Source organism: Nestor notabilis, unplaced genomic scaffold (genome assembly GCF_000696875.1).
Source record: "Nestor notabilis isolate BGI_N333 unplaced genomic scaffold, ASM69687v1 scaffold4761, whole genome shotgun sequence".
Classification (NCBI taxonomy): Eukaryota; Metazoa; Chordata; class Aves; order Psittaciformes; family Psittacidae; genus Nestor; species Nestor notabilis.
The window spans coordinates 4,514-17,730 of NW_009913205.1; the positions used below are offsets into that span (position 1 = coordinate 4,514).

A 13,217-nucleotide genomic window follows, 5' to 3' on the forward strand; every position below is an offset into this window, starting at 1 on the left:
AACTGTGGCACAACCCATAACCAAAACTTAACATGCAAATTAGCACATTCCCACCCAGGGCTCCAGTAAAAAAAAACAAACAAACAAACAAACAAAAAAAACCAACAACAAAAAAAAAAAAAAAAAAAAAAAAAAAAAAAAAAAAAAAAAAAAAAAAAAAACAAAAAAAAAAAAAAAAGAAAAAATGTATCAGTCATTCTTTCTAATGTCTGTCACACAAGACAATCATACCATGAGCAAGCAACAGTGCCAGTTCAGCATTTTTAAGGTCTTCAAAAATTCATAGCAAAGGGCACTTCTGAGAAAGATAATCTTAAAGATTTGGTTTTAAAAATAGACACCACACTCACATTCAAGGGACGTTCTTCACTTTTAGGCCTTTGTCACAAATCGCAATCTTTATTGTTCTGAAATAAATGCTATAAACATAAGACTCAAAACAAGAACTCCAACTTTCAGTCTCAGAAGTGTGGTTCAATGCCCATATCACATGTAACAAGAAAATTTCCTTAAAAAAGGAAAAAAAAAAATACTCTGAAGTCTTTCTTAAGAATGAAAATGCAATCCTTTGTTTTTCTCATTAGTTTGTGTATAGGCGGGCACCAAAAACACTTTTGCATTTTCTTTTGAATTCTTGCTATGACGCTTGACGAACCTTTTGCCATTCAACAAATTCATCCAGAAGTACAGGCCCTGCAAATGGATGAAACGTGGAGTTATATTTGCCAATGTCTTTCAAAGATCCTCTCTTAAAAGTATAAAGGTTAGAACTATTGGTCTAGGCAATATCTGCGTCAATCCTATGGTCAAATACTTATTAATACTTAAAAATGACTACAATAATTTCAATCCAAGGGTGGCAAAAAGTGCACAATTAACACTACGCAGAACTATGGAAAAAAAGTGTTCCTGACATCTGATGGGTGCACTGAACTGAATAAAAACCACAAAAGATTATATTGTAAATCAATACTACTATTTCCTCCTTCCTTCCAAAATTGCACATAATAAGAAAACAGATCAAAATAGGATGCCTAATGCAATTCAGTCATAGCATGCTGGACTGCCAATCATGTGTAGAGTTCAGTACCCAGTACCAAGTACCAGCACCTAGACTACTTGATAGTTATATTAGAGTTTTATGTGAGTATAAAGTGAGAGTTTGCTGTTTATAACTCCATGTGCAAGTCTACAGTTTCATGTAGCAAGCGACTTCAATAGAACCTCACCTGAAAATAGTTTGGCTCAAGTACACCTTCACACCCCTCACAATCTACTACAATTAACACCTGCAGTTTGAAGATGGATGGTTAGCAGGACAGTTTTTCTATGAATTGTTGGAGAAGAAATATTTTATACCTTATTGTTTGTTACAGAAATTTGTTTTATGCAAACTGAAACTACTGAAATAATAGTTGAGTAAGCAAAATGCTATAAATACTTACATGCGCCATCTTCATCATAGTTGCTAAGATCTGCATGGACAGTTCTGCTGAACTCTAGCACATTGTACCACTGGTCCTTGTTCATAACTCTATACTTTGATTGCTAGAGAAAATAATTTCAGAACATTAAAATGTCAAGTAACATTTGGTAATGCTGCATCTCATTCCTCTTCAATCAGTTTCTAACTAACAATTTAATGGGTGACAACAGCTACTGTTTCCTTGGTTTTCCATTTTTTTTTAAAATACTACACATGTATATAGTTCTGAAACTGAAACTACATTAAATGGTTTCTTGAAAGATCAGAGCAAAATCAAAATACCAAGCAGTCAGGAAGTCAAAACTCTTAAGCTTTGAAAACTGCTAAATTTTTGTCTTTCCCTGAAGTGGGCATGCATAGCTCAGATAAATTTCCAGAATGAATGATTACAAGAATTTTCTTTTGTCCAAGGTACAATACAGTATGATAGTAAGGACATTTACTTTGCAACGTTAGTACTGATGTGAAGCCAGGGGATAGTCTCAAGCCTAACATGCTCCACAGCCTACACACATCCTAAGTCACCTGCGGCTGAGCTGACCAAAATCTTCCAGAGACAGCGAGTGCCCAAGGTACCTATATACTTTATCTACACAAAGGAAACTTGAAATTCAGCACAGATGCAGCTTAAAGGGCTCTATTATTTATTTTTAAATTTAACTTCATAGTCTAATTAAGATAGAAATTTAGTTGTCTTTGGTAAGAAAACTGGGGTGGGGCACAGGGATGCAGGAAACGGTCTGTGATGCATACAACATCACTGTTTCCTAAGCACATCAAGCAAGCAAAGAGGAGCAATATCCTCATTCTTGAGCAAAACACCACAAACCCTGAAATCTTTCCACAGGACAGCCCAACTACTATGCCATCATTCAAAAAAATTAAGGAAATTTGTACCTCCAGGTATTGATAAAATACTGAAAACAGTGGCCAAGTTCTTCCAAGCAGAAGAGCTAACATGGATTTTGCAGTATCAATATCAAGACTTCGCTGGTCTTTATCCTAAGGTTGAACAAAGAAAGCACAAAACCCACTCAAGTACACGCCTGTTGAATAATTAAAATAATAATTTCTCTAACATGCCAGTAGTCTTACCCTTGCAAAATCAAAGGCATATCTGTAGATATTCTTAAAGGATGAAATGTCATTCAATTGTGACCGCAAGAAGTCAAATTTACTCTGTAATTTTTCTGTACAATCACACCTGAAAATAAAACAAATGACATTAGAAGTTCAAAAACCATTTGGACAATGAAAAAAGTGCCAGCAAGCATAAATTAAAATCACCAAAATGCAATCACCAGATGTACAGGAGTAATACTATAACTTAAAGAATACTGAACATACTCAACATTTACAGCTTACTGGAATTATGAATGCCTGGCTTCTGTAAGCAAGTTTTCTTAAAACGCGTCAGCAACATAATAAAAAGTCTCTGCTTTACTTCTCATATAGCGGTCTTACATGCTGTGCTATTTATAGTCATACCCAACACCATCTTATCTTTCAATCACTGTGAAAGTTTGGAGAAAACAGTATTCAACATCCATTAAGGTGGTAAAATCCATCAGTAAATAAGGGCTTTATGCCACATTTCTTTGGGATAAGACCAAACCACAAACAAACCCTAAACACACACTTCAAGACTACGTATTTATGAACAGCAGGATTGAGCAGGCATTCTGCAAAACATGCTAGTCTACTTGTGTTTTATGACTGATAAATGCAAGCTCTGAGAAGCCCATCACCTGGATTAGTCAGTAGCTATTCAACTGAAAACTCATTGGCTGTATGAGAATGCACTGCTAGTTGACAGGATAAACCTTTGTCAAAAAAGAAGATCTCCACTTATTTTACTTAGCAAGGACTTTTGTTTCCAAATAGAAAAATTAATTTACACTTGCTAATCCTCCAGGAAAAACTCACTCAAAAGACGAATTACTAAATTATCACATTTTAGTATCATAAAATAATAGCTGCCATGATTAAAAAAAAAAAAAAAATCAAACCAAAACAAAAAACACCACAAACATAACAAAATCCACCTTGCCCTGTATCCTCAATGACAGAAACAATACTTTCAGAAATGCAAATGTACATAAATACTTCCTTTGGCAATGTGTTCCCCTTCTGGCAGCCTGCCTCTCAGAGAATACATCTGCATCTTTAGCAGCTCCTTGTGGACTTGTCACATCAGCCCACAGCGAGGGCCCTTCAGAAGCACTGCAGCAGGTTGCCCAGATGCTGTACTTTGATGCTGTACTTTGCCCACAGCTGATACTTCCTGTTCGTCAGGTCTGCTAGCATGTGTGTACACGTCTGTCTGTCTGCCCCTCTCAAGCTGCGACAAGAGCTGATGGAGCCTTTGGTTATTTCTTGTCTCTAGCAGCATCTACCTAAAGCAGCACCGAGTCCCAGCCAAGATCAGTGCTAAATAAATAAAAGTATTAGCTAATTAGGCTGAATATTCATATGACAAGAACTAATATATTTTGCAATAAATCACACATTAAGTTGAAAAGAAATCTTATTCAAAAAGCTTTGGTAATTTTATCTAAAGATGAAATTAGTTCTTTTTTGTCTTCAGCCATCTAACTGGTCTATGTATTCTGTTTAACCTTTAAAACAGTATTATAAACATAATGCCTTTGTAGCATAGCATATCTCTTCTTTCTATGTTCAAGCCCTCATACTGCAATAGTATTATCCTTTACGCTTTGTGACAAATCTACCTATTTAACACCCAACTAAATGCTCATCATTTTAGTGTACTACTGACATACATCAACTACATAAAATGGGTTTACCATATATTTTGTCAAACGTAATTTCACTGGGATTATTTACTACACCATGGATAAACACAAATTTCTGTATTTTTTAAATGTCTTTTTTAAGATTGTTAAAATTGTTCAAATAATCATAAATTCAAGTACAAAATAAAATTCCTGTTAGTGTTTATTGTACTATTAGCTATACGTATTTTAAAGCAGAAGTAATTCTCTTGAAAAAGCTGGTATGAAAATGTGGCTCAATTAAGCCTTAAGTCTCCTAAGCTATTGTCAACCTATTTAAAACCAAACAGTCAAACAGGTTACAGCCAAACAAACAGGCACCACTCTCTGAAGCCTGATGCAGGGACATAGCTCCTTCAAAGCCATTTAAGGCATTTCCATACCTGGCCACTGATTTGCTTCAGACTAGTGAGGTTAGGAACTGTCAAACTCCTCTTTTATGGAGATCTAGCTGCTTGTGTGGCTGTACCATAAGCATGATTACTGAGGTCACCCATACTTAGAATAATCTTCCTAGCAGTCAGAACAACCTCCTAATTAGCACAAGTGAATTAACACCAAACTCCTGTACAGGAACTAGAAAAAATGGGATTTTTTGAACTGCCTTTACTGAAAGATAGCATTGAATGAGGTTATCTCAAGATCAGCAGAACTAAACATTAGCTCACTACATTTTCTTCACATCCCGACATCTTATTTATAACAAAACTTAAAATTATCACCACAATGCAGTCCCATTTCGATTTCTATTGAGGTGGAGTTCATTTGAGGCATCACTAATATGGACAGTGATGATTCAATAAATCCTACTCAGACATTCCAGTGTTTCTTATTTCTTAATTATTCACACATCCTTGTCTCTTACTAAAAACTAGTGAAATGTATACAAACATTAAACCAAAACCATGTAATAGCAGTATATATAGTTTGAAGGTCTTTTAATCTACAAGAGTTCTGTCATCATCAAGCCCTTCAGGTGGTCAAAAGGAAATGATACTCATCTAGCCCATCCACTCTCTTCAAGCACTGAAGCACAGTCTTCTGAAATTTAAGCTACATGTTATAACAGGAGCATACAGAGGTCCAAGGAAGTAATGGCTTAAGAAAGCAAAGGGCCATCTTTTCTGTGCCTTGACAATGCTATAGGTTCACTATGTCAATTGACTTAGAAGCCTAGAGACCAAAGACTGTTTAGCTTCCAGTTTACATTGAATGCTATATTGGCATAAAAAAAAAAATTATTTACACTACGCTTTGTGTTAGGCTTACAAACATTAATAAGAAGGCAGTAACAAGCAAAAAGCTTGCTGGAAAAGCAGCTGGTATTAGTCGACCACTAAAATCAACCCAAGGAAGTTGTTTTTACTCATAATTCCGCAAACAGTAAGAAGTTACAAATCTGACTTCTCTGCCCCTTTGACTTGTACCTAAAACTGTGAGATCATGACCTTGTCTTCCCCTCAGACGGAGTCTAATTTGGTTTTCTCTCTTTTACCTGACCATTCGTTTTCAAAAGCTCAACTTTAACGTAAAATTTTGCTCAAATTCTAAGGATAAAATAATAGCCAGTGGGAAGTACTCAAACAATCGAGCGGCTTACACCCCACTTCCCTACATGTGAAATTCTATTTACCTAGTTCAAACAGTTACTTCTGTGAGTTTAATAAAATGGACTGTTATCCTTTTCCATTCACCTTCATTTCATATCTAGGTGGTTGTGGTTTTGTTGGTTTTTTTTTTTTACACTATTAATTGACAATTACATGAGTATGCTTCTCCTTCAACTCAGATACGCAAGGTTAAACGCTCAAATCCAAGTTATAGTTATTCACTCTCCAGTGGCTTTAAAGCAAATGTAGATGAACAGTCACTTCCTGAGGGCTGCTCATTTCATCCTAAGGAGGTGATTAAAATACCTGATAAATTGCCCAATAGATGTACTTGTTTCTCTCTGCTGACTATAAAAAAAGCTTCAGGTGATTAGTTTAGAATCAGGCACCTAGCTTTCATATACATACATATATATATATATTCATACACACAGACACGTATACATGTAGGATAGAATTCACCCTAACAATACGATATACTAGAAACCCCACTTCTAAAGCTTAACTTGTTTAAGTATCATAAGCTGCTACCTAGTGCTTGATCCACCTTGACAGTGTATACTTTATCACGTATTTATTTTTATATATGTCCTCTCTACAGAGCAAACATCATCAGCATATCACATAACCACAGAGAAGAAAAATGCCTCTTCAAGATGCAGGCACTCAAATGTTGACATTAACAGAAGATTAAATTTAGGTGTCTAAGCTTTAGGTGTTGCCATTCAGAGAGGTCTAGCCAACCAGTCTGTAAGAGCAATTCAGATGATCAGTCACTAGGTCTTAAGACAAACTTAATGCCTCCCTTGCCTCCGCTACATTGACTAGATCTCCGAAGACGGCAGTTAAGAGTTTAAGAAATCCAGCTCTTGCATAGAAACCACACATTTAGATGTCTTACTGTAGAGCTGAATTCCACCCAACCCTGTTCATGCAATTACCTTATGTGACATTCCACATACATTACAGAATCCTTATTTCAAAATAACTCTAACTGAGAACACACTCTGGGCTTTCAATGCATTTTAATGTCATTTCTTCATGCAAAAAATAAAATAAAATAAAAAAAATACTCTATTGCTTTGAGAGTGTAAGATTCTTCTCCTCCAAAACTTCTGTCAGATCTTTCAAGAGAAACTAGATTCCTCCATTCCAGATGGAATTCCATGACGTGATTCTCCCTTCCCAGTAAGCACAAACAGCACAAGCACACAGATTTATATTTTTTGTCATGGTTTAACCCCAGGCGGCAACTAAGCACCACACTGCTTAGTGGTGTGGTGCTCACCCCCAAACCAGCACATCTTTTTAAGCCAATGAATCTTGAACTCCTTTACATGTGTGTCACTGCTTCATCCAGATGCTTAGTCTGCAGCCTGCTATTAGAGCACACCCAGGGAACATACAAGTTAACTGGTTTAAGCTTAGGCAACTGTTCTGATCTCAAGTCTGGTTATATAAAAATGCAGAGAAGGACTATATTTTCTGTCTTAAACACATTTAGCCTACAGCATGACCAGCTCTATTCTTCAAAGAGCCAGAAGATTCCTAATTACAGCAGACTATTAGAAACAAAGTCTGTAATATTGGTTCTGAAGGGGTGCCTGATTTCACATGTCTTTGTGTTTGCATCCTGCTAGACTGGCTAACTCTTGAGAGCCTCCATTTGGCCATTAAAAAAAAGTACTCAGGAAAATCTAAAAACTTATGCACCCAGAATTTAATCTCTGTCACCCTAGCAATTTAATCATTCCAGCTCTTCCTAAATTTAAGAGCTTCTGACAGTCACAAAACAATCAAGGTATCTGTTGGGAGCCCGATCACATATCAAATAATATTTGCACATGACTGTCAGGTCAGAGTCACTTACTCCACTGTCTTGAATAACCAGAGGGTATCTGCCCAATACATTTTCCCAAATCAATTCACAACTGATAAGGCAATTCTGCCAACCCCAAGGATCAAATCAGCCCCTCTTTCCCACCATGTTGTAGCTGCAATATTAGCTCTCTGATATTTTTCGTACTGGATGCAGTGTCATAACAAGTTACCCTTAAAACATTCATGTACCATAAGCAGTTTCATGAAGAACAGTAAGTGACAACTGAACTGAGCCTCAAGAAGCTGATTAGTTTCATGGAAGAAGCAACCTCTTCAGGCAGAGCATTATCTCCCCAAAGATTCTTAAAGAAGTTGTTACTTAACCTAAGTATTAAGCATAGCTTCTGACCTGCATCTAGTAAGTAACACTAATAACCAGAACTACTGTCAATGCAGTCCTCACCTATAAAGCTTAGAAATCAGCAAAAACTTTCTAGAATACCAATGCTGAGATCAGCTTATGGGTATCTCCACATCTAGTTATCTCTGTTTAGAATAGTATTTTAAAATATTTTCTGTAAGAGAAAGAAGACACAAATACCTGACTTACTAGGGTTAGACAAAACTATAATTTGAGTGAACTCATCAGGTTCACAACTTGGCGAACAACAGTAGCTACTTCCAGTTATTGACCAAGACCAGACCTAAAAGCAAGAGTTTCTGTGTTTTATTGCTAACGCACAAGAAACTGAGGGCAAGTTCCTGCTACAAACGTAACATTAGAACGTTCTATTATATATGTAAAAGAATTCTTACTGTAGTGAGGTCATTCCTTTTAACCATTCTTCCTTGGTAAAAAATCCCATGCTTTCGGCCTCTAGCTTCCAGGCTAAAACTAACATAATAATCTAGGAAAATAAAACAGAACAAAAACAAGAACAACAGCAACAAAAAACAAGGTGAGAAAAAGGAGTCAGTAAGAAAAGACTGATTTCTAGATGTCCAACCTAAAAACTATGCATTCAAATATTCCAGTAATTTTACATACTTGCATTTTATATTTGTTACAATTTAATGATCGAACAATGTGCAATCTTTCTCTTAATTTCAGTTTCTGAAAAAATGAGACATTCCTATAATAAACCAAACAGAAAACCTCACACGCCAGCTATGCATAATTGATGTACTGAGCTAAAATATCTTGCAACAGCTCCTAAAATCAGGATGATAAACAGCTTTTTGCTTACTGAGAGCTTTACACAGAACTGAAATGTTACCCAATACTCCCTTTTAAAGCATTACTTGAATTGTGCAAGAAACCTACATTCTCAGGCTCAACACCGATGTCTTCACAGAACTTTTCTATTCCTTCGGGTCCCACCACTTCATCTGGACCTTCAAAACCAAAAAGAAACCAGACTGAAATCTAAGTAACGTTCACTCAAAAGGGTTACACACAATAGTCAGGCTATACAGCATACAAGCTACCTTTAAGAACACTGAATTACACTATGAAGTAGATTTTATATTAGAACCATTCTATGAACTGCAAAGTGGAGACAGGTATACTACATATGAAGTAATACTATGAGCTAAAAGCAAAACTAAACCAGAACCTTTTATGTTGTGCATTGCCTCCTTACAACAGCAGACAAGCTATTTTAGTTCGTGTATATGTGAGTTTTCAAGACTCCGAGTTTCCCCTTAACATAGCTTGACTCCAATAACTGTGGTGGTCAACTATTTTGAAGACAACCTGGGTATCATTGCTCTGTGCTGAAATTATTCCATGAATAATGTTCTTCAAAGACTTATTTTAACAACAACAAAACAATTAATTCTGTCTGAGCTCCTCCTACAGATACTACTCTTTCAATGGTGTTAGCATTATGGGTGTGCAACAGAAGAGGATGAATCATCAAATAATTTAATGTTAGTTTGATTATGCTGAGTAGTATGAGAAGAGTGGTAACAATAAAACAGAAAAACGCTAAGCATGTTAGCCACGTACAGAGCAGAAGAAGGTTTATGAATGCAGTGAAAGTAACTTAAGACCACAATAGTTAATGTTATGCTGTCACTTCTACATTTTAATACAAAAAAAACCTCCAAAAAAGCAGTAAAATAGCATATTTCGAGAGCACATACAGACACTCTACAACACACTTTGCTTCTCTGAATCCCTCTCTGGTTTCAGTTATTTCTAAGCTTGGTCCAAAAAGTTGCCCACCTACTGGGCAACCAAATATTAGAAGGCCTGTTGACATGCTATTTTGAGGTATCTCGATCATTATGCTAAAACTGTTCAGTGAATGTGAACCCATCTAAAAGATAAAGGCTTTATCTTCCATAACAACATGCCATTTTACGATTTTTTGGCTAAGCTTGCTATTTATATATAGACAGAACAGCCTTTTTTTTCTTCCCCTTGATACCTCCATCTCATCCGTATCCACTGCTGTTACATTGTAAGCAGAATTCTTTTTGAGTTGGGTAACATACTTTGAATAATTGCTCGCTATGAGATAAGAACATAGTCATAAAAACTGTTATTTTCCAGTAAAAGCAGCCATTCTGAAAATGCAATTGGCATTTGAGATCATAAACCCTTGAAAAATGTTGCGAAGAACATCTTGCCTAGGTAAGCAAGACAAAACACTGCTATCTGGTTTTGAGAAGTCCTTACATAGAATGCGTTTTTTAACGCACTTTAACCTGTAATTTTAAGTTACGAAGGGAAACAAACACAAGGATTCACTGGTAATGACAGTGGGTTTGTCCCAGAAATCATATGTACAATTCATCTGTATGTATCTTTATGTAATTTTCTCTTTTAACAGAAACATTTAATCTCCTATGGTGCGCAATTTCACTGCAATTCTATTTTATGCCAGAAAAATGGCCTATTTTGATTACTGGTTAACTAACAAAGCATAGCCTCCTACACTCAGTTGTTGAGTCAACAACAAAACCAAAATTTACAGGCCTTAAAAAAGCTAAAAGTATGTGCAAGCACATTTATCAGAAGAAAACCGAGAATTATTAGTTTCCTTAGAAAGAGTCTTTATGCCTAAAGAGTATGCCTCATGCCTAAATTAGAAAGCAGATTACTAGAACCAGGAGTGCTCATTACAATGGAAAGACTGCAAGGAAAATACATCAGTTCTGACAAATATACTCAAACCACTTGCTGGCAAATAGATCATCGGCTCATTGTATATTGAGAACTGCCCATTAATGAGTTTTAATCACCACCTTGTTATGATGGATTCCAATCAGTGACTAGACAAGAAAATAAATTATTAACAGTTTACAGATCCTGGATTTCTAACCATGTAATTGATAAATAAATGGCAGCAACAGTCCAATAAGTTCTGCAAAATGCACATTCTGCATATTCACTGAAAGCAACTATTACTTGGATAGCAATTCTGATTTATCTATCTAACTATCTTTTAATGTCCTGACTTCTACTTGTCCATTTCAAATCAAGAAGTAGAATCACTTGGTATATCCTAGTTCAACACTGTACTGTCCAACAACAGTTATTTCATTTTAAAGAATGCCATGGTAAGTTATAAAGTATAAAGAAGGAAAAGTCAAAATGAACAAATACTGAAAAGGCCATAGTAAAAGCTATACTAATTCAAGTGCTCATTATAAGGAATCAAATATGGACATAATTTTCATGTCTACATCAGCATAAAAAAAAAGCAAAATGCAAATATTTGATGTACTCACTTATTTTAAATAAAACCATATATAGTTTTAACTATGAATCCACTGCTTATTACCTGCATATTCATAAAACCAAGCCAGGCACTTTTTGCTTGAAAAATGTTCTTCTCCACTTATCACTTTACCAGAGGCTTGTGATCTGCAGTAGCTTAGAGAAACACAAGGATGATGTTATTTTAATATGAGAAATGGGAAATCATTAAAAATTAAATTCCATATTGTTTATTATTAGTTCAGACCACTTAAACTGTTTCATGAAGTCAATATACATAACAATGAAGCTGAATTTGTTAAAAGGCAACTATCTGTCATCCTATTTCAACACTTGTTGGAACATAAGATTACCTTGTAATACAACCCTCCCATCGCCCAATTTATTGCAACTATTACTTTTTCTGAAATGCAAAAGTAGTATCTTGTAGATATTAAACCAAAAAACCCACACACAGATGGTCAAAATATCACTAGTCAGTAATTCAAATGCCTTATCTACTTGTATTTATACATACAGGCATTTAAAGTCAGGTCTCTAATAAGCAGCATGATCTTCAAGAGTGCTGAATATGCACAGATCCCATTTAGGTCAACACGAGCTGCAGTCTGACATATTTAAAAGCCAGGCTATTTATAGTTAAGCATCCAAATTTGGGAAGAAAACTCCGTCAGTTTGTTTACATTAAATATGTAACTAAATATCTGTAAATTCTATAGATGTTTGGTACACATGCCAGAACAGCAATATGCAATCTATGGTAAGACTAAAAATGCTCAGCACACTCAGCTTTCCCCCCACCTTGTCTTCATCATATGACACAGTTTCCCTAGGAACTGAATTTCCATAATGTATGGTTTTTTTAAAGGAATACATAGGATAACTGATTTCTTTCAGTAAAAACACTGACCACATGAAAGCATCTTTAGTCAGTATGTACTTGCAGTACCTTTTCAATGCATGCTTCCAAATACAAGTTACAGACTTTTAGAACAAGCTAAGATTATCTAAGAATGAGGTAGAAGTCAATTTTATGAGAGGATTTAAAATTATGCAGCTCCTACACTGCAATTTTAAAATGAAACTGTCAAGGAGGAAAAGTATAGTTCAATCCTGAGAGGTAGTGAACAAATTAATCTCCCAGGCACCACTTTATGCTTCACTGAAAAAGAAATCGACACTCTCCAAGACAAAGCCTTATGTGCTGAAAGCAAGAATCAAAGATGGAAAAAAGTCCATTAAAAACACAAGTCACCAGAAAGACACAGAGCCATACAGTATGTGATTGCTTGTTGTTTTTATCCACTTTAACGCATATCCATTTGTAACCACTGCTTTTATTAAAGAATATTACTAATATACTGCTATACAAGAATGCTATGTCAAAAATGCCTGTATATCTCACATGTTCTGATCACCTAGTATGAACTCTCATTTACATTACAGGCTTTGCACACTAACTTCCTGGAGAATCTTCTTTTTTTAAGGGGCTTTCAAAAGTTTCGTGGTTTTTTTTTTTTTTTGTTTGGTTTTTTTTTAAGAAATTAAGACCATAAAATTTTGGCCAGCAGTGTTCAAGATAAACTGGAACAGATGCAGAGAAGAGCTATGATGAGCAAGGAAACTGAAAATCAGTATTACAAATCAGAAGAATTTAGCTTGTTTATTTTAGCAAGATAAAGCAAAAGAAAACACAAGCACTCACTCCAAACGTACTATGGAGCAGAAAAATAACAGAGGAGTGTTCCATTAAGGATAATGTGGGCACCTGAGTG

The 13,217-nt window shown here is 35.6% G+C and overlaps 1 protein-coding gene across 1 annotated transcript; it reads right to left on the reverse strand.

The window, feature by feature from the left end:
* Window positions 1-376: 376 nt before the first annotated feature.
* On the reverse strand, window positions 377-11,598 carry DCUN1D5 (DCN1, defective in cullin neddylation 1, domain containing 5; the record flags this gene model as incomplete). Its single annotated transcript, XM_010023081.1, has 7 exons — window positions 377-693; window positions 1,446-1,548; window positions 2,384-2,488; window positions 2,582-2,690; window positions 8,529-8,620; window positions 9,037-9,107; window positions 11,507-11,598. Coding segments are annotated over 7 exons (628 nt in total), but the record flags the coding sequence as incomplete, so codon positions are not given.
* Window positions 11,599-13,217: the final 1,619 nt, after the last annotated feature.